This window comes from Amia ocellicauda, chromosome 4 (genome assembly GCF_036373705.1).
Source record: "Amia ocellicauda isolate fAmiCal2 chromosome 4, fAmiCal2.hap1, whole genome shotgun sequence".
Lineage (NCBI taxonomy): Eukaryota > Metazoa > Chordata > Actinopteri > Amiiformes > Amiidae > Amia > Amia ocellicauda.
In genome coordinates, this window is record NC_089853.1 from 41,497,542 (window position 1) to 41,524,578 (window position 27,037).

At 43.1% G+C, this 27,037-nt stretch overlaps 1 protein-coding gene across 2 annotated transcripts in view; it reads right to left on the bottom strand.

Moving 5' to 3' along the window:
- Positions 1-2,517: 2,517 nt before the first annotated feature.
- The window catches only part of nol4lb (nucleolar protein 4-like b), a 99,936-nt gene continuing 75,416 nt past the window's right edge, over positions 2,518-27,037 (bottom strand). The window contains exons 6-12 of one of the 2 annotated variants that reach the window (XM_066702282.1): positions 14,757-15,076; positions 12,191-12,382; positions 11,623-11,811; positions 10,543-10,614; positions 10,191-10,310; positions 9,704-9,908; positions 2,518-9,493 (exon numbers count right to left, since the gene is read on the bottom strand). In XM_066702282.1, the coding sequence (XP_066558379.1) occupies positions 9,294-9,493; positions 9,704-9,908; positions 10,191-10,310; positions 10,543-10,614; positions 11,623-11,811; positions 12,191-12,382; positions 14,757-15,076 (1,298 nt within the window). In that variant the 3' untranslated portion in view covers positions 2,518-9,293. The remainder of the gene's footprint in view (positions 9,494-9,703; positions 9,909-10,190; positions 10,311-10,542; positions 10,615-11,622; positions 11,812-12,190; positions 12,383-14,756; positions 15,077-27,037) is intronic. The other variant, XM_066702283.1, reaches the window with a different exon arrangement.

The following is a 27,037-nucleotide window of genomic DNA, read 5'->3' on the forward strand; positions in this document are numbered from 1 at the left end:
TCCTTTATTTTCTGGTACATTATCCTTGGTGTGTTTAGCACCTATGTAGAGCTGTTCCACTGAATCTCATGAATGGGAAGGTGTGAGAGAGAGATATAGCCTGTCATTCCCTAATCCCTTACCTATACAGATCTCTGCTGTTGCAGGAACTGACACCGGAAGCTGTGCATTGTAGAGGGAGCCTTCCACAGGACGAGAACGTGGTTTGCCTACTGTTTGTCCAGTGTTATACTGATCAGTATAAAAAAAAGTCATAGGGTTTAGTGGAATGAGATCAATAAAAAAGGTATTGCAATAATTGAAACAAAATGTATACTATTCTCCCAGGAATATAACTTAGAACTTCTAGGCTCATATCCCGGTTTGAGCAGTGATGAAAGAAAAACGGTGATGCTTGTGTTGAGTGTTAACTAATACTCTAATGTAGCGATGCATTTACTAAGACTAATCTCCTTTGACATAAAACTTGCAAATATGGGTGTCATTTCATAGATGAAATATGCAAAGCAGCCACAATTACTTTTTCATGTTTCTACTAAAGTACTGTTCTGCTGTCAATCACGAGGAAAGTTCCTACCTTGGAAACAGTTCGGTAAACAATCTGAAGTCCCTGCATTTCCATTTCAGTCAGCCCACAATCTCTTTACCTGAGACAGATTAAGTAACCTCCTATTCCCCAGCGAGACAAATTAGCATTTCAAGCCTAATGAACGGCCTGCATTAGCATAAGCACTGCACAATGCGTTTAACAGTCCCTAGCCTTCACCGTCCTAAATTTCAGAGTAGTTCTCATTTAACTCACTGTGTGCTAAAGGGACTAAAACTAGTTTTTGTGATGGTTTGGGAGGCGAGCGGGTGAAGCAGTTTTACTTCTGTGGGTGATGCATGACTTTTAGTGTGTGCAGATAATATTAGTAGGTGCAATCCAGGTTGATTTGAGCACTCGGTCTGCACATTAGATGGATTTTTCTCTCACTGAATAGCATTTTGCTATTAAACCCGAGTGTTCTGCCTTTTATTTTACACCTTCAAGTGCTCGGATCTGGTTTGAGCTGGGGTTCTGTTTTGTTGTTAAATGAGAAGGAAAAAGCTGACCAGTCGATATATAGGCACAATGTGGTTAAAACCATGTGAACAGCATTTTTATGTTGGCTAACTTGACTGAGCATCTTTTGCACAGTTTAGCCATTACCTTTCTTAGGTTAATGATTTTTATATATATATATATATATATATATATATTACTCATTTGTGTGCAATTGAACAATAAAGCAATACAAGTTGGTTGCATGATTCTGGTATCTGCATAGTAACTGAATAGGAGGGAGCTGCCACAGCGGGTTTGTGGGTGTCAATACCCTCCCTCTGCCATGCATTGGTGTGTAGTATCGACTGTACAAATGTTGGCATTGTTTGCATCCACATGGCATTCAGGAGACACTCAGCACTGAAGGTAAAATTCCTGCAGGGTTTAGTGGGGAGCTTGCTCTACAGTAATGAAAGCTGTGTCCCCAGTCTCTCGGCTGTTTTCTGTATTGAACACTGCCACCTGCAGGCCGTTCGCCCACCACCCTGTCTGTGAGGAGTGTAGTGAAGGGGCCAGAGGAGGCAACGGAAACCGATCTGCAGGCTAAAGGAGCTCTTGGTTTGAATAAAGGGACTGGTTCTAACTGAGATTTAGAGAGAGGGCGCTGTTTAGAGGTTATATATTTTTTTATTCGTAAAGAAAAACTCCATGAAACTGCTTTGGTGGTCTACTGAAGTAAAAATACAGCATTTATCAGTTTACTGTGAACTTTGATTTCGTTGAGGCTTTTGAATGGGTGCTTTGACGAAAGTAAAGGTGGGCTCTTGCTTATGGACCTGTATGCAGGTAGCAGGGAGAGCTGTGGTTTCTATAATAAGGCTGCGATTATACGAGCTTCACTTCAAACCCATCTGGAGACGGCTGTTGCTTGGCCATCTCCCGGCCTTGTTCCCTTGACTACCGGAGATGTTTTACTGCCGTTCCCTCCTCCACACTTCACTATTGCACAGGTGTGTTTTACAAGAAGGCGGTGTTGTCAGTGTATTGGGGGAGAGAGAACAGATGTTATGCATTGTTTAAATTGCAGTGTGTATTCCCCAATCCCTTTTTTATGTATTGAAATTAGGAATTTAGTCACTTCTTTAATGATTTTCTTATTCAAATGTGTGGTGGAGAATTCCTGTGAGTTATTAACCCTCGTTACCTCACCCATGGTTAAGGAAGAGATTCGTACTCTGGAGCAGATGAGTGATATAGCTGCATAAGTATTCCTGGGCAGTACAAGTTTTAAACTGATCGAAAAATGTTCTTGGGTGCCTGAAGTGTTTTTATTTGTGGTTTTGAAAAGTTGTGTGGAGAAGTCCAAAGCCAACCCCTGAACCCCTGCAAGTTACTTCAATGACTTCAGTAATACTAGGTAAGCTGTCAGACAGTTCTGTTGGCAAGTCCATTTTTTCCCCACAGAACAAAAGACAGCTGATTTCTTGTCCTTCTGTTTGATGTATAGCATACTGTTTTATTAGTATATTCAGCATTGTGATATACAGCTCAGGAGAAATTGTTCCACAATCTTGTGTTCTGAGACCAGTGTTTACCTATTAGTAACATCACACTGAGGAAAGCTTAATTTAAACTCATTGGTATTTCATTAATAAAAGTGATATGTAAGGTAAAAGAGGACTGCCCATGCTATTTTGCATTGAACAAACAGAAAGTTTTTTTTTTTTTTCTTTTATCTTTTTAGTTGCTTCACATATATATTTATCAACACTTTTCTAAAGAATTAAAATATTTAGCCACACGTACTGGAAAAAAAAAGTATCCACTGTTATATAACACAATAAATATATATATATAAAAAAAAAAAGAATAATTTGATATAACTTTATATAGTATCAAAGAGGGAAATCGACCATTTCAAATAAGACTCGTTTATAAAAAGGACTAATGGGTCCTTTTATTTTTCCTGAGTTTTTTCTTTTTTTTTCTTTTTTTATAGTGTTACAATTACTTGACTAGTGAAGCCCAAATTGAAATTGCAATGGCTTATAAATGACAAAACTACACTAGAGCCGTAGAAAAGACTGGCTGATCTGGGTGTCGCCTTTAAAGGCTCAACTTAAAAAAACGAATCTAAAACTACCAACCAGAACAAAAGGATTAAAGGACATCAAGGTAATAATCGGCTTCTTAATCTCCACAGAAGGAATTATGTTTTGTATGTATGTGTGTGTGTGTATATATATATATATATATATATATATATGTGTGTATGTGTATATACACACACACAATGTATGGTGTACTTGAGCTTCCATAGAATAACTGCGGTTTGAAGTTTCCACGGTAAATGAGCTGGTCATTCGGAGGGGGTTGTTAAGTCTAGGACACTATTCCCACTTTTAAAACCATTTGCATTCTCATACATCTGTGTGTGTGTGTGTGTGTGTGTGTGTGTGTGTGTATTATTTTTATTTATTTTTAAACTATGGTCAAGATTTCCCTCCAAGTACAGGGTATCAGAAAATTAAAACACGGGGAAAATAAAAAATAAATTGCAAAATCTGTACATGTAAACATCACACTTTCACTGAGTCCAAAATCAGAAGGAAAATACAAAGTTTCACATTGGTATTAGGTACAAATAGGAAAGAGCTAAAATCATCAGCTCCGAGTACATACGAACAAATAAAAAATAAAAAAAAACTGAAAAAAAAATCTAAAGCACCACCAAATTATATAAAAAAAAAAAAACAGACTATGGTTGGAACCATATTGATTTGACTGTAGCTGTACACTACCCCTTTAGAAAAATAAAAAGATAGGTATTTTTGCTGAAATATACATCTGATGGAAGCAGACGCTATATGTATGTGAGCAAGAAACCTTACAAGCACAGCTCCAGTCGGTAAGTGTTGGTTAATCGATATTCAGAATCTTATATTAGTGCCTGGACTGGTTTTGCAGTTCTCCTTAGGCCCCTGCTGTCTGTTAAAGCAGGAGCAAGACATTTTAATAAAGCCGTCCGTGTTACTCTAGAGTGTATGAACTCGTTTCTAGCCACATTTCCCAAGTATGAGGTGATCAAGACAACACTTAACAATCCAATACTAGTCACCGCTGCACCAACTTTCACAGGGCACTGCCATTAGAAATTGATTTTTCTCGAGAACAAAGTGTTCAACAAAAATCTTGTTCGGTCTGAATACTGAGGTTTGTGATCCATCTGTTCTCCACAATGCATTAGTAGCACTGGGCGCTTTGTCGTAGGTGTAACGTTGGGTCAACCCTTTTAAGTTGTGTGGTTGTTGATGCTCGTAAGGTTGGTTGCTTATAGCTTCTTCTTCCTTGTTTGGAATGTTTACACTCACAGAATAAATGTCTTTGACTTCTTCATAGTACAAAAAAATCAAAAAAATAAAGACCACTTGCACTAAGAAGGAAGAAAGGAACAAGATTTAAAAAAATAATGCTCGGCGAGTCGGCCGTGTACTCCGCCGTTCTTGTGTTAGTACAGTAAGAATGCTGCGATTATGGCTAAAATACTTTGTGGTCTCCAAGACGCACTGTATACAATAGCTGCACACAAAAACAGAAGTGGAAATTAAACAGTGAACAAATAATACCTTTCCAAAGAAGGGGATAAGATTGTCTTTTGCCTAATTTTTTTTTTTTTTTTTTTTTAAAGTACTAGTTAAGAACCAAAGCAAACACAAGGGGGGGGGGGATTAGTTTGCAACAGCCTGTACACCATATAATCTTTATAGTCCTTCCACAGAAATTGTCTATATTACATATGCATATCGCTATCTAGCCTAAAAAAGAAAACAAACAAAAAATGCCACAGTGGGACAGTTACACTTTTTTTACGTTTTTTTTTTTTTTTTTCTCATTTCCAGAGAGGTGACATGGATTGGGGTTTGAGGTTAAAGTTCAACAGCGCTCAACACAGAATCTTCAACAAGAACATAAAGCTTTCCCCCGTGGAGACGAGCTACTGCAGTGGGGTATCGAGTACCTCGAGGTCGCTGTCTTGCTGTGACCCATTAAAAACGGTTTTGGCACAAGGCAGAGCTAGACGAGGGCTCAGAGGCTCCCATTCACAAGGATTTCTCGGTTCCAAGCTTTTACTTTCTTGATGCCATGCATATGCTTTTAACCTGTGTGTGTGTGTGTTTCCTTCAGCAGGCAAACGCTAATCTCAATTCATTTTGATCGTTACTTTGTCAGAGGAGCACTTACGCGGCTCTGACTGACAGTCTGAGAAAGGAACAAGGCTGCAGCTGCTTGTCAAGAAGGTGATTTGCAGACTAGGAAAGTAAGTGGTCCTAATGGCCCGGGCAATGTGATTTTAAAAAGAAAGTACTTCAGACAGAGCAGGCTGGTTCAACCAACTTGAAGGGGTGAACTTGTATCAGCCAGTACTAGTTGAGTACTAGTGCTGATCTCCTTCGTACTGCAAAACACTGCAAGAAATCCATTGCAGTTCACTGCAGGCTGAAATTTCAGCCATTGATACAGACTGATAACCTACATATTTATTGTGAAACATGAAACCTACATCCTGGTGCTGGTGCTGTTATGCTGCCAGCCAGGTGCAGGTTAAATGTAGTGGGTGGAGAGGGAGGAAATGAAGTCATTATTGCTACTGGTGGATACTGCAAACCTTTTATTAAGGGTCACACAAGTGGATTTAAAATCTGTTTTAATTTAAACGAGGCTGGATATTTAAGTACTAGAGCCAGGCAGTCATTAGTTCACTTGTTTCCTCAGTGTGTCTGTGGGTCCCAATGAGCCGAGCCGAGCCCTGCGCTGTCTGCTGATCAACGCGCTCTCAATACGTCGCTGCAGAGCCTTCCGGCCGGAGGAAAGCATCAGATCAGAGGTAACCTGCATCCTGAGACCAGAGCAGAAACAAAGACAGCTTTCCAAAAGTATGGCTATTTATCAGGCTTCTCAAGGCGGTTTTCACCTTGGCAAATTCACGGCTAAGAGAAACGGAAAATAATGACATTTTGTGTATTTTCTATTTTTGTTTTGTTTAGTTCCGTCAATGCAACAGGATAATGCACCTGCAGGGGTAGAGATGGATCTTGTCATCTTGCAGGTTCAACCGCTTTAAGACAGTCTGTTACAAATGCTAAATCACAAAGGTGTAGCGCGACACAATCGTCCGTACATATTCTACACTGGGACGTTCCTGGGTTTATCCATTACGTTTCCCGCCAGCCTTCGTTTCACCCACTCATAGAGTGGGAATAGAGGTTTTCTTTCAAAGGAAACTTAATATTTTTTCATTCAGGTTTACATTATTGGAAATCCAGATTTTTTTTTATATTAACAAAAAATGTGAGGTGATGGGGTTTAGGGCCACATTAGTAACCATTACCTGTGTACATCCCTCAATGCATCTCTGTGCTCCAGTTCCCTTTCAGTGAGTTTCTTGTATTGCTGATGTTCACTTACATGGCAAAAAAGCAAACACAACCAAAAAAAAAACAACCACCCTACACCACTGACATTTGATGCATTCGTATATGGGGACGCCTCACTCAGTGTTACACTTTCTACACATTATTCTCCAGCTGTGATCGAGGAGCTGGCTTTCATCGACATTATGGAAGCAGGTCATGCACTGAAGTCAACACAGACATCTGCCCCTCTCTCCTGAGGTTCAAGGAAAAAAAAACGTATTGGGCTTCTTTCGCTCTGCAACGGCAAATTCCAAAAATGGCTTTTAATTCAAGCTAGGACGTTTTTCCCCAATAAAAGCTTCTGTGATTTTCAGGCAGCCGACATCATTAACACCACAGCCTCCCGTACTGTAAATGACCAGGAATGTTATGATTATCAATTGCATTGCAGTACTCGACTTATATATTTCACCAGTGCAAACATCAGCCTTGAAACAGGCCCTGGTATTGAAGACACGTTTTTATACACACATATATAAATATCTTTTTCTTTGTGAACTAAAGCACAGGCTTGCTTTGTCAATGTGCAAAAGGGAGCATAACAGTGACACAAAACAGCCTGTGAAGCCTGCCTCTAGTCAGAACTCCTGATGCTAAATATTTTGTTCTTCGCCAGTGGTAATAAATTACACCCACTGATTCTCGCCAAGGTCCAGCTTTACTGAAGGGGGATTATACCGTGTAGGGGGAGAAAGCAGCCCGATACTGTACTTGAGAGACTAGCAAACCGTGCCAGGCAAACAGATACAAAACCCACTGAGCTGGGCAGTGAAAGGAGGACGCCCATTTGGCACGGCCTGGTATTGCACCTGCAAACAATGGAATGGGTCATGAGTGTGTCTCGGTTATGGCGATAATCGTGAATCCTGCAGTGGGGGGAGAGTCCGGGCAGCAGCGCCGCATCCCTGACCACGGGACGCCACGGTGCTGGGGAACCCACCGGCGCCAGAGAGGTTTGACTTCAAGTTAACAAAAATAAATCGCAAAATCTCCAGGGGGAGGGGGGGACGACAACCACAGTGCAAAAGCAGTGAACGAAGAAACAAAACGACCGGATTTTTTTTTTTTTTTTTTTTTTTGCGAAGACAGAAGAGCATTGTCGCTGAGGTCCTCTTGTTGTGCAGGAGGCTGTAGTCTTGGGTTGAGGTTACAACAGGTCTGTGGCAAATATCAGGTCCATAGCAGCAAATGGGTTAATGGCCATCTTAGAACAAGACAAAGAAAATCTTCCCCGAATGTCCAGCACTGAACTGAGTTAACTACGAGAGGTTTTCACGAGGAAAAGAGGAACCTGGACCCCTTGATTCATATGTATAAGCACATGTTTACATATTCTGTACAGAGGTGGCAGTGTGTACCCCTACCCGCATAGCAGTGGCATTGCCCTTTAATCCAGAGTTTAGGTGACTGGTTTGAGTTATACCTGTCTAGTATGGAAGCCATGCTGTCAGTGAGAGATACCGCAAATATCATCCAGGGGAGCCTAAAAACGCTCGACTGTGGCAAGTAGGTCCTTTTAGATACATTCCTGAATAATAAAAAAATCTAATCAGAGGCCATTCTTCAGCCCTTCAACTGCATTTACAATTGCATGTATAAACAACAAAACTCGCCTTTCAATCACAATTGAAGAAATAATATATATGAATATATTTTTAAATAAATGCTTGGCGTTTTAGAAAAAACAACATCCTCTAGAAACTGCTTGTAAGAGCTAGACTTTAGTGACATCATTTAAACCTCATTTTCGATTTTGTTTCGCCAATCCTCAATCCAGTTTTATCCACATTGCTCGGATATCCATGGATTCAAACTAAAACTGGTATATAAATATATTTGAGGTATTTCCGTGTGAAAGAATGGCCTTCCATATGCATAAGTACTGTGGTTCCTTAAAGGAAAGTCTTTATTACTCAATGGGGAATGTGAGGTCTGTATGAGGGGAAAGTGCTTAAAAATACACAGAGCGCATATTTACAGCTATTTGCAAGTTTTCATTCTTCTCCATCTCCTTAGCCTCTGTTCAAAGTGTCTTCAATAGTTAGTGCTATCTTTAAGATAAGTCACACCATTCGGTAGATCAGGAAAAACTGCTAAACTGGAATTGATAAAAAAAGATTTGTCCTCAAAGAAAGTGTTTAGTTGGTGTTATGGGGGTTTGTGTCTTTGGGGCATTTGGTTGAAATTTAGAAGGTTGACTTCCACTGTGTACAAACATGGTGGCCTCTATAGCACCAAGAGACCCCCCCAAAGACACCAGACGGCAGATAAACGACAGCTGTATTCAATAAGACAACGCTGCTTCTGTCGAATACCAGCCGTCCACTGAAAAAGTGTCCTTCACCAATTGTGAAACTCCAAACTAGTTAGTTTCTGAGCAAAAATTACTGTCCCTCAGGAAACAGTTAAGAAATGCTCCTTAGGTAGATTAATCTCAGCTCGTTTTAGAGTAATGGGAGGAAAGCGTCCATCCTCCACTCACAGGCCAGCCTCCTCTCGCAGAAGGAGGGAGTGACGGCACAGGCTGTATGAAGCCGTGGGTCTCTCTCCCTCTCTCTCCCTCTCTCTCCCTCTCTCTCCCTCTCTCGCGCTCCAGGCTCTCGGGGTGGGGTCCCAAAGCCACACAGAGGAAGAGGTGTCACCTCAACTGAGAGAGGGGGGGTGGTGGTGGTGGGGAAGGGGGTGGAGGAGGAGGAGGAGGAGGAGGAGGAGGAGGAAGAGGAAGAAGGGAGGGGTCCAGTGTAAATTGATATCTGGGTCTTTACTCCAGGGACAGAGGAGGGAGATGGGGCTCAATTCTGCTGTAAGATCAGGTTTTCCAGTTCGTCGGCGGAGCGCAGCAAGAAGGCGGCGGACTCCCGGTACCCTGCGATCAGCTGCCGCACCGCGTTGATCTCCGTGGGGCTGAGCTGGGCTGTGGGGACGCCCCGGCTGTTTGTGCTGGAGGAAGAGGAGTTCGAGGCCACGGACTTCATGCTGAGGTCAGTGGGACCTGGGAAGGAGAGGAGACGTCACACTTCCAATAAAACACACTTGTGCATTCAGCGTCAGCCAAAAAAGAAAACCAAGCCTGAAGAGACGCAGGAGACGAGAGGGCTGCTACCAGCTCCACGGCACTCCATAATAAACTGGGCTTGGAATACACGGCTGTAATTGGGCGACTCCGGCTTAATTAAGTTCACAACAAATTAGAGGCCCTTACCGTTGCTCTGAGCAGTGCTGGTTGTTAGGGAGACCGGGTGTTGCAGGCTGGCTCCCAGACCCCCGTAACCACGGTAACTGTAGTTGAGGCCGCCGTTGATGTAGATCTGGTCCTGTGAGTAGGCCGTGGCAGCCAGTGAGTAGGCGGAGTGCGCGAGAGTGGCGGGCTCCCGGGCGCTCTGCTTTTCTAGTGCAATCTGTTCATCCTGCAGAGAAGCAGAGAGAGTTACCTTCGAGCCCCACGCAGACCCGCAGTGCCACACGCTCCTGCCCAAACCAACGGCACGGGGGGGTCTGTGGATGGGGTGCGGCTTCGGCCTTCAGCGGGGTGACTGGAATTAAAATCACACGCCCACACAGACACAAATACACATAAAGGTATGGCGGAGAGAGACTAAGGACACTTCCACCTTGACAGCGTCAAATCTACGAAGTACATATACGAAGTTTTCACTCAGTTTTTTTGTTTTTTGTTTTTTTGCACTTACATGTGCGTGATAGACGTCCAGCCTCATCCTCTTGGCTGCTTTGCGGGTCTCGCTCTCACAGGCAGCTGCCAGGATGTTCTCGGCCATCGCTGAGGTTAAGTGGGGCGGAGTGGGCCGCGTCTGTGCCGGGACAGGGCGGGGACCAGGGGTTAGCTACCATTCACAGTGCCTAGGCCCTAGTGACTACTGCCTAGGCCCTTCAGGTGTTCTGACTGGGGGGGAACTAGTCAAACGGCCTGAATCTTGAACATTTAGCTGTTCTTGTAGTTTTCTTTCTAAGGTCATTCCACCTAAAACAACAGTTATAATTTCCCCCAAGTGTTTTGAATTAAATATTGACATTTTCACTCACTTTCAAGATGTCAGCTAGCAATCGTGCCGAGGTGTGTCCTTTAGGCTGCTGTCTGTCAGACGTCACTCGCAGCTGCAGGAGAAACGGCAACGCAACAAGGTTTGTGGGAGAGCTAACAGCTGCGAGTGACAGCAGCATGGAGGACACATCCCTGTTGCACCCAGTGTAAGCTGCCATCTTGAAAGTGAGTGCACAGGACTCGAAACGCAGAGGTTTAAAGGTTTGTCAGGATAAGAACAAGGAACAGGACAATTACATTAAAGGCATGTTACTTAGAAACCACAACACCTGATGAAGTGTAACACTAAGATGATTTATAAGCTTCTGAGAAATGTAATCTAAAGTGAATAAACTTTTTGTTCAACTGACACTGAAATGGGCTTCCCTGAGGTAACACAACACACTAAAATGAAGAGGGCTTCTTTGGCATAAGACCCCTTACTAGAAATGTAATGACACAACAACACAGAAAAAATGAAAGGAAAAATGAAAAATGATCAGTCTTATATTAACGCTCGATCACATTCATAGCAAATTCCACGTCCTTCTCTCCCGGCTGTCACAATCTGTGCCACTAGAGGGCAGAAGTGAATCAGCCACTTATTTTATTTCCAGTTATTTCACACTGTATTCACCTTTTATTGAAATTAAATTTAAAAGCCAGCTGTGAGCCCTAATAAAGAACTTTAATTATAACTTAACATTTTACATTTTACCAAGTATTAATGACAGACTTAAAGCACCAATTATCGATAATTATATCTGATAATGACATTTTTATTTAGAGATTAATTAAAATTCGTATTATAGAGCCATTATCAGGTTTAGTACTTGCCCTTTATCTCGTATTTCTAATTCTCATAAGCTGGTGTTTGTGGCGTTTGCCTTTAATTAAACAGATCTGGGTGGAAAACGATGAACGCTAAAGAAGTGTAGAACTGAAACAATATTTTTATTATGATTATTTTTATTAAGATTACCCTGAAGAGTTGTAATTAATATACTACATAGCATGTTGTATTCAGATGCTTTGGAAATACAAAGAGCCTAAACCAAATCAAGAGAGCCCCCCACTCTTACCTCCATGCCGTTCTTCTTCATTCTCCGGCAGGACTTGAGGTACGTGCGGATGCGCTTACGGGCGCGTTCCTGGAACTCGGGGAACTGCCGGCTGCAGGACTCGATGATGGCCTGGATCTTCTCCTTGGGCTGCTTGGAGATGGGCACCATGCGGTCGAGGTTCTCGTCCACGAACAGGCGCACAAACATCTGAGATCGGGGGAGAAGCACAGCGGGCGTCATGAGTGTGAAGAGGACAATAATAGGCAGGGCTATGGGGAAGCTGCACATGAGCCTTGAGTTATGATAACTGAAGAGTGGGCTTCTCAACAGCATGGCCCCATCAACTGGTACTCATGAAAAGGTGTCTTTCATCTACATTTAACAGATATTTAACATCACACTGATGCAAAAAAACAACACCACCATGTAGGTCTAAGATAGCTTCTGGGAAGGAGAACATCAGTGGACCTGGGGAAGCCGTAGATCTGCTCCACAAATGAAGGTCTGATCTTTGAACAACACTCTGTGACTCTGCTATCCAAGCGGTTTCTAAGACAGAGCAGAGGGACAGCGGGCGGATCCTTACATTGAAAGCCTTTAAGCGCTCGGGGTCCATGCCCTCGGTGTCGTTGATCTTGTCGCTGTCCTCGTGGTCGTGGTCGTGCTCGTCATCGTCATCATCGTCGGCGGTGTGTGCACGGCTCACGGACAGGTCCTCGGGGCACACACTCACCTCGGTCTTCACCGAGTCGTAACTCCCAGAGCTGTACTGAGGGGACTGAGGAGAGAGAGAAGGTAACGGAGAGCTTTCTTTGCCTTCTTTTCACCCAGGAAAAAAATAAACATTTTTTATACACCTAGGTTTCCATTTAGCCTCTCGCGAGCTGAAGAAAAGAGAAGAGGTTTCCAAGGACATGACTTATTGTCGGTGGCTCGCTCAATATCTACAGCCTCAATGGAAACTTTTATGTATCAAAATGCTCTAATCTTCCTTACTTTCCATTCACTGAGACCTACACCAATGGCATCTTTCCCATCTGTTCAGTGAGCAACCTACCCACAAGGACAGTTTTCAATGTTAGCTTCTTCCTCTTTGTGTGAAAATGATGATTGAATGAATGTTTTGAGTTCAGTGCTTTTGAGCCGAGATGCAGTTTAGTGTATATATTTGTTTTAAAGATTGAATAAAATAAACTGTCTAGGTGACTCTTCTCCTCTGGTGAGAAAAACTCCAATAACCTGAAGGCTCACATGTCCACTGTCAAAATGTATCTTTATATTATAGCCTAAACAGCAACTGCATTCAGGCAACAGTCTCGGAGCAAAATCTCAACGATTCTGATGGTAATTGGTAATAAATAAATAAATAAATAAATAAATGAAATAAAATATTGAACCCCTTGTCATGAAATGTAATGACTAAATGATAAGTGAACAAAAAGCTACAGAGGTCTAGCCCTCTGTTTCTGGGGCTGCGAGTACCTTCACGAGGCACCAGGGGGAGACAGGGTGGGCAGCAGCTCCCCTTGAAATTTTGAGTCAAGGGAAGAAAAAAATAATACAATTAATAAATAAATATATCAAGCCCTTGTTTGCCGAAGGTGGATCTCAGCATCTGCCGTAAGAGCAGAGGAACATCCTCACCCTCCCAGCTGGCCGTTACACACACAGACCATGTCCTAGTGCATTGTGGGGCTTATCTGTCTCTCCCCCTCTCTCATTCTCTCTTTTTATATAAATGTTGTACATACAAGGGATGCTAATACAAGGGGAATGACTTCCCAAGCCTTCGATTCGATTCGTTCTTTTAAATGCAAAACATTTAAATCACACTTTCTCCCCTGCATAGCTTATCTGATGAATGTGGAGGTGTCATATTGTGCATTCCTTGTCATTTAATCTGTCTCTTTTTCTACCTGTCTACGTTTCTTTTTGTATTAATGTCAGAAGGCAATGAGACGCCAAAAAAATTCACTGATGCCTGGAATATGGAAAAATGGAATCGGTGAGAGTCACTGAGATTAATATATTTATTTGAACATGCTCAGCACATATGCTGTGCGTTAGTACGGTGCTGAGAAGGGAACATGTGGACGATCCTGTTCAAACACTGACTCTCCTTGTCCTTGTGCCTCTGCCTAGTACACCGGTCAGCAGAAGACATGGTGGACGCCATGAGCTTGTGGGACAGATATCAGGCAACAAAGAAGCTTGATCTCCACACACTGAAATCTACCTGGTCATTTTATTTCTATTCACATTTGTTTTGGCAAGACTGTAATTAGAAACAATAACAAAGGTGTTTTTCTAATGCACCTGGTATTCTGAGCTTGGCCTTCTGAACCCAGCATGTTTAATCTGTAGGAGCAGTGTGTGGTCCCTCTGTTGAACCAACTCCCACAACCCCCTCCGACCCCCATGACCCTCTCTCCCACTGGCACTGCAGTGACCTTGACAGTCAAAGATTAACTACTTCTGAGGTGGGGCCTCTCTACCCACCTCACACCACACCTGGGCTGGAACATGTCCCTAATCAGAGCTCTTCAAGGGCTTAGCTAAACCTTTGAGCTTTGACAATGCACATATATCCCATTTGACACTGGTCTTTAGCCACAGCTACAAATAAGAATAAGAATCACAATGCATGCCAACTATTTAATTTCTCCTACAGTTTGTAGTTTCTTTATTATGATTTTTCTTTATTGCAATGAATAGCAGATACATTTCCAGTGCAGTGCATCTCAAAATGTCACCAGCAACATAGCCCCAGAAAGACGTGTGGGGGGAGAATGATCTGAATGAGGGAGTTTAAGTGAGAGGCAATGCGTGGGGCACTAGGACCCTGTGAGGTCCTCTACAGAGAGCGTCTGCTCATTTGCTAGGGCTCAGGAGAGATTTCCATGTGTTAATTAGCAACCCCCCCACCCCCCACCCCCCTGCCTCCAAAACAAGACGCCTGCTCTGCATGTAGAGAACCTCGCAGGTAATCATTAGATTCTGTGCACTTAGAGTAAATGCTTTAACTCCGATCACTGTGAAGGCACGCAGCACAGAGAGAGAGGCAGGGCTTTGTCCATCACAGCTCATCGGGGGTTGTGGGCATGTTTCTAGGATGGGTTCACCAAATTGCTCTAATTTCCCACGTCTCCTACCTTGTTGCCATAGTCCCTGATGTCGCGGTCCAGCCGCAGGTCGGCAGGTGGGGTCTTGCCGGCGTATTTCCCACGGGTGCGGAGGCCGTCGGGAGGGTCGGGCTGGAAGGGGCACAGGGGTCCAGCGGGCAGCCTCTCGCTCAGGTTGACGGGCTGGTCCTCGGAGGAGGAGGAGGACGACGTGGTGCTGAAGTCCAGCGGGGCCCCCGCACCGTTCCCGTTCACCACGCCGAAGGAGCCGCCCTCTGGGGCGCCGCCTGCCACCGGTGGGTTCAGGGTGGGCAGCCCGTTCCCACTGCCGCTCTCCGAGGAAGAGTCATCTGCAAAAAAGAGGGGGGGTCTGTGAGAGCTCCGCAAACCGGGTACACACACCTGTACCTTTACATTAGACAGTACAGCTGAAAGTACACAATGAAGGAATTCATATTTTAAAACTGGTCAGGTATTTACAGCAGGTGTACAGTCACAGCCCTTCAAAAGGACGTCTCAGAGACCCAGAATAGCAACCCTTGACAGGTACTGAGCACAGGGATCACAGCACTGTGATGAACAGAGGTTACAATTTTAACTCTGAAGGGGATTCCCACTACAGCTCAAAAACTCCTCCGTTTTGATCCAATCTGGTTATGAAATAAGTGGTCCCTTGTAAACAGGCACAGTTCATGGCAGTTGTGTTTGTAGGAGTGCAGGAGCTCCAGTGTGAGGCTCGTCTCTCTCTGCCATGTGGGAGCAGATAGGTGACTGTGCTGCATTTTTATGAGGCTGTCAGTGGGGGAAAAGCGCTCGTTTAAAAAGCCACATAGGACAGACAGCTCAGAGCTCCTCTCATCGTTGGTTCTGTGTCCTGGGATACGATATGCCAAAATGCTTGGGAAACTGTTTTTTTTTTTTCTTGTACTGTTATTGTAATTTTGTTTTTTGTCACAGTAAATGAATACATAAAGTAAGAACAATGCGCAGGGTTCAGGGACGTCTGCAGGAGAGAAAATAATCTGGAAGTGAGTGTGGAAGGCTTTCAGGAATTCCACTGCATGCCGCTCAAACACATGCTATTTTTTTCCAGTTTCAGGAAATGCATAAGATGTCTAATACAATGGACAGATTAGGGTGGGGAACAGCCTGTCAAGCTAAAGCGGTCTGCCAGAAGAAGGCAGTGTCACAGACTGATCATCAGGCCCTGCAGCTGAAAGAACCCAATGAACAACAATGATGAAAAATGGGGGGGGCAAAGAAAGAAAAAAGAAAAACGTACTGGTTCCGAACAAGTAGACTGTAAAGGCTAAACTACTTGAAGGAGTCACTGAACTGTTGAAGGATTTATATTGCGCGAGCTGGCCTTCTGTAGAAACTGTTGCTCTCAATTAGTTTATTAAATAGATACATTTTGGATGAAATCCAGCTGTCAGTAATGGGACTTTTATTCATTAGCACATGCTGTACTGATTGCTGTACACAGTCACAGATCAGGTGAATAACTGATTTCAACGGAGAAGATTTTCTGGAAATGCCCCCCCGGTGCACAGAAGCTGATCTATGGAAATTAAAATGAAAATAAACAGCGAATGACATCAAGGGGTTTATTTCTGAGGAGTCTATCAGGATGTGTCACTGGAAATATTTATTTTCCCCCAACAAGGTGCATTCAAAAATGACTGCAGTGTAGAAGGAATTTTAAAGAATATTTTAATGATTCTAGGGATGTCAATACAGAAAACTGATGTATAGCGCTGAAGACTGTCAAAGATGATAAAATCTGAGGTTCTGTGTTATCTCATCCAGTCAAAGCCACCCTGTGGAGAGCAGAACGTGTCTCTGCCAGAGAGCGATCGGGTTTTCAAGACTCGTGCTCCCATAGAAAAGTTTGGTAATGGGAAAAAAACAAAGCAACAAACCAGTAGCATTAGGGCAAAAAATGGACTTCGAAGGTCCGAGACTATGAGCCACAGCGCCCCCTGTGGTTGGTTAGGTGTATGCAGGACTAGATATTTTCCGTGGGAACTGGGCCGGTCCTTCAGCTGGCACACAGTGATAAGCAAGCCCTGCAGTGTAACAAATACACTCTGCCCCGGAGGGTCTGTGTGTGTGGTCTTGGCCAGCTGCAGGTCACTCTCACTGGGCTACTGTGCTTCGGGACGCTCAAGAGGAAATACTACCCACGATTCTAATGTTATGTGTTAAAAATGGATCCCACACAAATACAGCACCATTCAAATAAACAGTTCACTTATAGATAAACAGAATGAGAGCTCTCTTGACAAGGCCTGCTCCAAGAAAAGCCAGCTAGGCAAATTTGATTCTGCTCTTCTCCCTCGATCTCACCTAGAGACTAATGGATCTCTTCTGTTCACCATCCATCAATATGTGGCTCATACCTCAACTTAAAGAGAGGCAGCTACTAAATAAGTGATCACTTACTCCATTGCTTTGCTGTATAGGCTCTTGATGGATGATAGTGTTTTTTCCTTGGCTACAACAGCTGGTACCCCCCCCCCCCACTCTTCACACCAAACATGGACCAGTGAATAGTGAACAGAACTCGGTGTGTATTGTGTTCGCACTGCCTGGTTGTCATTCGCAGAGAAATTGTGCAGACCTTTTCAGTTAGGATTGTTTCTCTTCATTTTTGAATCTGTGGCAGGTTTGTAGAAGGGTAAATGCCCATCGTGCCCATTCACATCTTATTCCTGGTTTGCTAACAATAAATTAAGTGCATCGGTATTCGTGAGACACAAGGGCACGAACTTTACAAGCAGAACGGGCGATGGATGAAATCTTGCTCTCATATGAGGTTTTGAGGCGTACGAAACCTCATAAGAGAACAAGATTTCATCCATCGCCCATCCAATGCCATGAATGACAGAATTATTTCGCTCTGAGCTGTGCCAGCCGGCAAACACCAATCAAGCGATATGATATTCCCCCCCCCACCGCCCCGGTAAAGGGCGTCGCTGCGTTCGGGACCACAACAGTGCTAGTGTGATGGGGTTTGGCGTGTGATGGAGCTGGTGATCAGAGGGGCCTGGCTCAATCCTTTTTTTGTTGTGGCTTTATCAAATGTGCAGCTGTTGACAGCCTTTAAAAGATTATTCTTAAACAAGAAAAGAAAAAACAAAACACAAGACCAGCGCAGCATCAGATTAAAATATCCAGACCATTTTGGTCAGAACCGGCTTAGACTCTTTCCAAAATGGATGAGACCATTATTGATATTGTTATATTGTTGTGGCATAGAATTTATAGTGTTAAGGTTATCATCTGGTGCTCTCTCTCTTTCACTCTGTATTAATCAGTATAAGTATCTATCAATCTACTTACCAATGGAGTGTTTTTGACACCAAGTTTAACAGAAATGCCATTTTCTAGAGAACGGTTCTCGTCACGCAGGATTGGACAGCACAGTTCAAGTGTTAATAGAGTGGAATTCAGATACACAGCAGACTGAGGCCCTGGACATGATCGGGGACAGCAGTACACTAGATTACCCACAGAGTGACTGCTTCCCAGGATGTGGCCTGAATCTCTTGCACTACCAATACTGCTGTAAGGAAAAGCCACCTTGATTGGTTGTGTATGTGTGAGTGTGTGTGTGTGTCAGTGTCAGTGCATTAGCGAGTGCCGCATGGCACAGTGAGAATGGTCAGGGCAGTCTTCAGATGCCCTTGCTCTGCCCTCCTTTGTGCCACTGAGGAAGGGAGGCAAAGCATGGGTCAGAGAGCCAGTGCCCATCTGGGAGCAGCAGCGTATTTATTAGAGTATAAAAAGTATTCAAGCGCACCAAGTAAAGCTAGCCTAATTCCTGCCAGCTTCTACACAAATCCCCCTCAGGAAGCCCACATTGGTCTACAGGGGATCAGCAACCCTACCACAAATTCTTAAAGGAACAGAACCCATTTTCTCTCAAATGCAGTGGCCCCACAGAAGGCACTAGAGCACATTTTGCCTAATAGAAATTCCCAGGCTGGAAGTCAGCTGACAGAGCAGCACGGCGAGCAAAATACCTGGAGATTTACAGGTTGGTTTAACTGTAATGCATGGTATTGGTTCCTGACTAGTAATACGATGAGGATATGGTTCTGCTGATGGTTGCTAAAATGAATCGGGAAGTGGGGGCAGTCACATCTTAGCAAAGTGTTTTTTCACAGTATGCATGGCTGGAGGAAACACAGGTAATTATGGGAGTAAATGCAATCTGGAGTTTACCACAAGATGTTGTCAAGTCTTTCACCAGAACAGCAGGTGTTTTGTGTGAGCCCCTCCTGACCAAAATCATTTATCCAAGGAGATCGTTTCTGGAATATATATCATATGAATCGGCAGAGCACATTCTGTTAGTAAAACAACAACAACAACCAGTTTGGTTCAAGATATTTTTGTTAACCATCTCAAAAAAAGCCTTTTCTGGAGTGAATTCCAGGTAAAGCATTCCAGCTGATTCAAAGTTAGATAAAAGAGGTTTGGCGTGTCACAATGTTGCTATTCTGTGTACAAAACTGTACATTTAAATAGTCCATATTCTACTGCCTTCCTGATGATGGAGGCCTGGGGTGACAGCATCATGGCAATAGTGTAATGTCACCGCAGCAAGCACATTGGCTTATAGGCTTCCTGATGTGTCCTAAATAAACAGTATTTCAAACAATGAATCAGCAGGCCATGTTCAAATCTAATCCTAACTACTCTACACTTTTTTACATTGAAACAGTTATTTCTGACCCACGTTTATTCCCACTGCCGTGGAGGGAAGATAACACTGACTAAAATCACTCGGGAAGTCGGGGGCAGGAGTGAGAGGAGGGTTAACTCCATCTCTAGTGTTGAAATCCCATTGCGGTCTGGATACCTGGGTCTGGCACGAGCCCCCGGTGAGCAGCCGTCCACATCACAAAAACCTCAACTACCAGCGCGCGGCACTGAATGGCAGATAAATATCGGGTTTGGGACTCCCCGCTTAATAGCTGCACTTATCATTTAGGGAAGTCTGAGAGTGTCGAAACCCAGTACACTACACAGACCGCCGGGACATCAGCGGCATATGGCCATGTCTGGTAGTTGGACAATTACTGTGAAATGGCTACTCTGCTTTCTGTTCCATTTATAAGTAGTAAGATAAACACAGCTCTATATCAAGGGCAAGGAGAAATAGGTAACATCATACACACACACACAGTTCCAGTTCTCAATCTTTTTCTTGCTCTGTCCAGCACTGTTTTGTGGTTAAAAGTACCTACTCCAGGACTGAGAGCACCGGGCAGGCTGGTGATGGGGGTGCCTCTGCCGACGGGGATTGTTCCTGCTCCCTCCTCACAGTTCAAGTCAAAACAAAATGCGCACACAGAGGAGGGCCATGAGGGGGCCGGGCACTCGGTGTATGTTTTGCACAAAGCATTGCCCTTGAAATCGCCTGGAAACCCAGAGTAATAAACAAAGAGGAGAGAGGGGATTGGCACAGTCTGTTTCTGGGCAGAGGAAACAAAAGGAGATAGTATCCTTAAATCTGTCCAGCCATTGGACACCAACCAAAGCAGCAGGCCCCTGTAGTTGCAAGGTTAAAGCACCACTTATGTGTAAAAATAAATGATTACATTTCCTTGAAAGTTTGGGTCAAGGGCCAAACGTGTTGTGTCCCTGGATAAACTACACTAAACCTCCTAATTCAACGAGATTAAAGCAACCAGCCTCCATTAAACCTTGAAGTCACTTAATTGCTTCTTGACCGAGTGTACTTTTAGTAAGCCTGCTTTTATACCCAGATCTCTGTCCAACAGGTCTGCTTGTGAGCTCAAACAGAATACAGGCTCTTTGTTATTTGAAAAAGGCCTACAATACAAAAACGGGTTCATGTGCCTACAATTCAGTTAACAGCCTCCTTGATTTGAAGATATTGTCTCCCTAAAAATAGGGATATCATATTATTATACGACGGAAGGGCACTGAAGTGTTATATATTTTTGCTATAAAAATATGTTTATGGTGAATGACGAAACTAAGCACCATCACTACCTCTTGACTCTGGCTTTTTTGGAGAAACCATCTCGACATAAATCAACACAATGTCATCTGCTAGGGCAGAGTGATTTATATGACTGTCCTAGTGGTAAACCGGTGCTTTGTAAAGCAAGTAATGTGTGTAATTTTCCTGTTGCTGTAATCCTTTATGTCATAGTATATTTTGCAGAAAGGTTTTACAATACTTTTTAATAATTTATGTAAGTTTCGCTCTTTATGTAATTTTCAATTTCCCCTAGGGAGGTAATGAATTATCCTTTATATGGTACTTGATATTTTCAACGATCTTTAGTGGTGCTAAGGAGAGCGGTGTTACACACAGTTGCAGCACAGTTGCGTAAGGGAGCTGTGCTCAGCTGGAATGAATGCCCATTTTATTTTCCCTGCAATTTGAAATCTCCTCCACCTGTTGTTATTTAAGTACCACCCAGCAATCCTGCAACGAGCTTCTACAATGGCACTGCCTGTAGGATGAAAGGGGGAACATCTTTAAAGTGGAGCTACATTTTTGTACAGCAGCAAAGACAGCGAAGAGAAAAAAAGAGCAGGCCATATGTAAGGTATTTTTTTAGTTCAAATTAGTGCACAGTTTTCAGAATGGGACACTAATGACTGCTAATGTTGAACGTTAATAATGTTGCACATGTATGCTGTTCTGTGTTTGTTCACTATGGATGGAGTCTGCAAGGCACAGGTTTCTTTTGTGTGCAAATGTAGGGGTACAGTCACCGCTTCCCTCCCCTGGGCTGTTCGCCCCTCGTCACTCAGTCACTCACGACTGCACTCCTGGGCTTTCTCCACACCCCTGAGAGGAGCCTGTTAACACACCATTACCATTAAGGGAGCTGCTATTTATTGCAATAACCAAATTTCATATGGAGAGATGCGTAATTGGCTGATTTTTAATTCATGACAATGACCTCAAATTAACTAGCTCCCCCATCGGGAAAAGGCTGATTTTCTCACTCATTTGCAGCAGCAGCTGCTGCTGCTTTCTACACATTGTCTTCCATTTCTGCTCTCTGCCTACAGCTTCCACCTTCCCCTAAAATAATTGTCAAGTCTTTTCCCCATCTCCAAAACCCTCCCTCCTCCCTCCCCAAACCCCAGAGCTGACAGTGCAAGCCGGGCTCCGCTGGAATTTAAATGTCACTTTGATGTATGAGAGTATTTAGCAGGCTGGGAGCGTCTAAGAAAGGACTTGTCTGCATTCAAGTGAAGCAGGGGCTGGGTTCACTTCCTCGCTGCAAATCACAGCGGCAAAGCAGCAGGACTGAAAGAGACAATCTGTCACATCCTAAAACCGCCTAATACCCACACGCCACCACCGGAGCAGAGAGCAGAGGCTCATGGGACCCAGCCAGGGGATGATCCAGTAAATCAATATTTTACCCAGCCTTCTTCTGGGATCTCAACAACAGTATTAAAGACACAGAGGAGGATATTTTTCAGGAGCTGCTTTACTTCCCTGCTTGGTGACACCCCTGACACGGACAAGGTCTTGACAGTGTTCAGTGCTGCAACACAAATTAGAGACCAGGCCTTTTTGGTTTCATTAAAAGTGCTTTCATTTTCATAAATTATTTTGTTGAAAAATACCAACTGGGAAATATAAGGTGAAAGACTGAAGGATTATCTTCAGTCTTGACTTTTGAAAAGTTATTTTGAAAAAGAAGCTCTGTATTAACTCAGTGTTGATTAATTTAACCAAGTTAATCTAATCAAGTCTAATCAGACAATAACAATTTGTAAATATTAAATAAGCAAAATACATGTCAAAATGTGTATTAATAGGCCATATTCAAAGTTTTCATAAGAGTACGTCTATCTTTTAATCCATATTAACTACACTGTTACAGTAACTATATGATACAGTATGTGTGAGAGGAGATTCATACATTTTTTCAATTGTCACTTGCTCTCTTGATTAAAATAAATTGCGAAGATTAAAGCACTGCCGTTAAAGAACAGAACTGTATCCCACCCCGGGACCAACACCTGTGACAATGCTAACACTTGTGGCAGTAGTGACTGATGCGGTCACTCACGTGGCCCACGTGACCTCACTGTACATTGTGTAACTCTGGCTGGATTCCGACACCCAGCCCAGATTATTCGATCAGCGCTCTAATTCAACTCTGAAACAAAGTGTCCAGTGTGGTGTGGCAAGCCGAGAGGCTGGGGCTGTCTGTGTCCCGGGGGGGAATGGGACACAGGGGTCCACTCGCTGCTGTAACTCACGAGATGAGGGCCATTACAGAGGTATCCTGACCTTCTTGGCCTTGGTTAGATTAGTGCTCCCAGGAGAAGGTCAATCATCCGCTGCTAAATAAATACAAAAATGCACTTAACGCACTTGCAGGCTATGTCGCATAGCAGGACTTGGGCAGTGGAAGGCGTTCCAATGCGTCTCGCCCGGCACAGAACGATGTCAGTGTCAGTCCGTCACACTTTATCGCTTTTTAAATTCCCCACTGCACTCAAACCTGAAGCCTCAGTGACTGACACCAAAATACGTGCAAGCGCTTCTGTACTAAAGTTTTTTTAATACGTTTTTAACTTCGCATCAGCTGAGCTCGTTGCCATGGGTAAGAGCGTCTGCAAAGTAGCTACACTTTTTTTATATCCAAGCTATAACAAGGGAGGTCTGTTTTGAGGAGAAAAGCTACATTTGTTTAGACTAAATTGTGAATGTATTAATATACTATGTTTTTTTATATTTCAGCTTAAATTAATCTGAATTATATTCAGTTGTGAGCCAACAACTAGCAGCATTTAAACACATTTTCAGTTCATCAAGTGTCTTCCATTTGTGGGGAACCATTTGTATTAAATGTTTTTGATTAAGTGAGTTCCACTATCAAACCCATACTGAACAACCCTCACCTCCAAACTATTACTTCACAAAAGCTCACATTCAGTCAAATGATTAAGGTCTAGTAGGTCAAATTGTTATTATTATTATTATTTATTTTTTTATCATCATCATCATCATCATCATCATCATCATGTGTCTTTAAACGTATTCATTCAATTTAGAACTTAGCAATGTCAGGACCAGTAAATATATAGACAACTTACATACTGCTTAATGTTTGATAATTTGAGGCTAACTTCCAGTGTAAGGTGAGGAATAATATTGGGTTTAGCATTTTGCGGGGATCGCTATTTTTGAATGTGCAAATTGCTCGGCAGAGTTCCTCACAGTACAATGAAAGTGGAGGGGTGGCAGATCCCTCATCTCTGTCGTTGTTCACTGTGGCTCAGACGTGCTGACAGCTTGAAGTGATTTTCCCTGGGCCTGACCTGAGCGATAGCAGTAACAGATGCTAATTCCTTCACTTCGACTTCCAGAAGCTCCCCTGGGGGCTGGGCCGCCTTGTTTTTTCCTGCGCTGACTCCCCTCCGCGGGATTACAATGGATTATCCTGCTAAGAAGCGGCACGAGCTGCTCCCCATGCCTGCACTAGGCCTGGCATCCCCATAGCAACAAGCCTCCCCCCCGTCCCTTCCCCTGCTCAGCCAATCCCAGCCCCTGCAAGGTGGACCAATGACAGATGCCCCCAGCTGACGGTGAGGAGCCCGGCCTCAGGGCCTGCCTAAGCGATGGTTTGGTGGAGTGGAGCTCCCGGTTTGTGTTTGTCCTCTACAGTGCTCCTGCCCCCCAGCCCCTCCCCTGCTCTCCCCTCACTCCCGTAGCCCTTCAGACTTCCTGCTGTCAGAGCTGCACGGCCCTCAGGCAGAAACCGGAGAAACGCAACCCTGAGAGGAGAGGAGGCAAAAACCCCAACTTTTGCCCCAACCTTTTCTTCCAAATTCTTAACCAATGGGAAATCTTAACCGTATTGAGATATGAAATATTACTCAAGCTAAAGTACACTTTAACACATCTCAGAACTTTCTCCAGATTGCTTATGTAAATACCAGGACGGAGTTGGCAATGTATATAAATAAATAAACAAACCAAAAATACGTGTACGATTAAAAAGAAAATCCGCCTCCCTGAAACCGCAGACTCGTATTGTTTTTGGACCGGACACATTCCTTTTATATGAACAATGAAGTGTTGGATGAACACCTGGGCTGCTTCACTGCTGTAACTAGATATTTTATAATTAAGCCAAATTAGAGGCTATTGCGGCAGAAGCACAATTCTTGGCAACATTCCACCTGATCATAGCCTGCAATTTGGATTTAAAACACCTACTGAATACTAATAGTAATAATCACTGATAAGCAAGTGCCTTAGCGTAGGATCATGTTTTGCAAATAACCTTTCAACATCAATGGTAGTAGTCAATATACAAATTCAGGCTTCCTTGCAAGAATACAGGTCAAATGATGTCATATGCCGCATATATTAATTTCCTCTTCTTTGTCAACAGCAACACGTATTAACTCCAGCTGTAGATTAAACTAATTTAAAGTGGAACAAGAAGGAACTTCTCTGCAAGATGAACATATCAGATCTCTGCTCCGTAGCACAGAACGCATGTGTAGGAGCTGCATAAGCAGGCAGAATATATACAGACTATGTAAAGGCGAGTTTAATTACAATAGTAATACAGGGCTTCGACGCTCATATTTTCAATAACAGCTCAAAGTTATTTGAACTCCCCTGTACTAATAAGTTAATATACCATTTCATCACTGGCCCTGTAGTGAATTCAATTTAAAATGTATGTTCTCCCATTTGGATGAGGGGTAGAAAAAAGTTCAAAGGAAGGAAAATAATTAGAGGAAAGAAATCTCCCAGTGAGATTTTTAATAAAGAAAAATGTCTAATTTATTAATACATCTTCTCCAGTATTTCTCCAAACCAATATTCCTAATAAAATCTCTTTGAAAACCACAGTTAGAGAAAGCCACAGCATGTCACTAACGCAGCTCTACACCCTTGCATTGCCTCTAATTGGCCCCAGCTTACGTACTTAGTGCACAGCTCCTGTCCTGAAAGAACAAATAGTGCTGAATTACTGACCACATACACTCACAGCATTAATCCACTTGGCTCTCTTTACCCCTTTTATCCAAGAGAGACAGACCATCACATCCTGCCTTCATTTATAAGGTATACATCTCAATAGAACAGAGAGGTAGAGAGAGACAAGTATATAGACATACAGACAGATAGAGATATAGATAGAGAGACAAAGATACAGACAGACATACATATAATTAAAGACAGCTAGATAGACAAACAGCCAATCAGACAGATAGAGATGTAGAGATAGTATATATATATATATATAGAGAGAGAGAGAGAGAGAGAAAGAGACAGAACGACAAACTTAATCTTGAACTGTTTCTTAACCAATACAGTTTCCCACATTTCCTACATGAAGTTAAAAGTAACAATACAAACAACTGTTAATATATATTATATATTATAACTCCAGAGAGTATAAAATACAAAGTTGCAAATGCTCAAAAGACATCAGTCCTCACTTTCCTTCTGAGTAAACCATGGAAAAGTGCCCACTTTATAGTAAATTGATCAGCTGGGCAAAGTGCCCACAGTGTGCCCACAGGGGAAATCAGACCCATTATTTTTGCACAGAGATATAAAGTGTCTATTCACAGGTGCCATAAGAACATGTAAGCAACAGAGCATGCAGCATTTTTCTTACCCAGGGAAAACAATCAAATTAATATTTTCTGAAATTATAAGAATGTGTCCCAGGCTTCTGGTCACCATGGTGAATTCTGTCAGTCTAATCCCGCTCCTATAAACATTATGAGTCTACCAGAGATGTGCAACACACAGTATCTGCCTAAACAGGTGGAAGGTTGTAATATCCCTGCAGGCTGTGACAGGTCACCCCAGGTCCCAGGGGGCTAGAAAAACCTGCCTGCAACCAACTATCAGGACACATTTCATCTCACCTCTCTGATCTGACACAGTTGTTAGATTTACAGTTTTCATTTTATCTCAGGCTTATAATTAAGCACACGTGTGAATGAGCTTTGTAAGCAAAGGAAACAAAATCAAAATAGCATTATGCATTTCAGCTTGTAAAATGCACTGGGCACTTAGTAAACTGGTAATGGGATATTACAACAGGCAATGTGAAGTAAACAATTGTGTTTGCAGGCAAAACCCCATGGAGCAAATACTGAACATTCAACTTAACTAATGGTCAGCTCCATTCCTTCGTCTTTTTTTTCTTTTCTTTATACAATTCAAAACACTTCATTCATTGTTGGTTTTAGTTAAGGCCATATTCCCGATGTTGCTCAGAATCCACAAACCCCCATGGAAAGAGGCCGGGAAC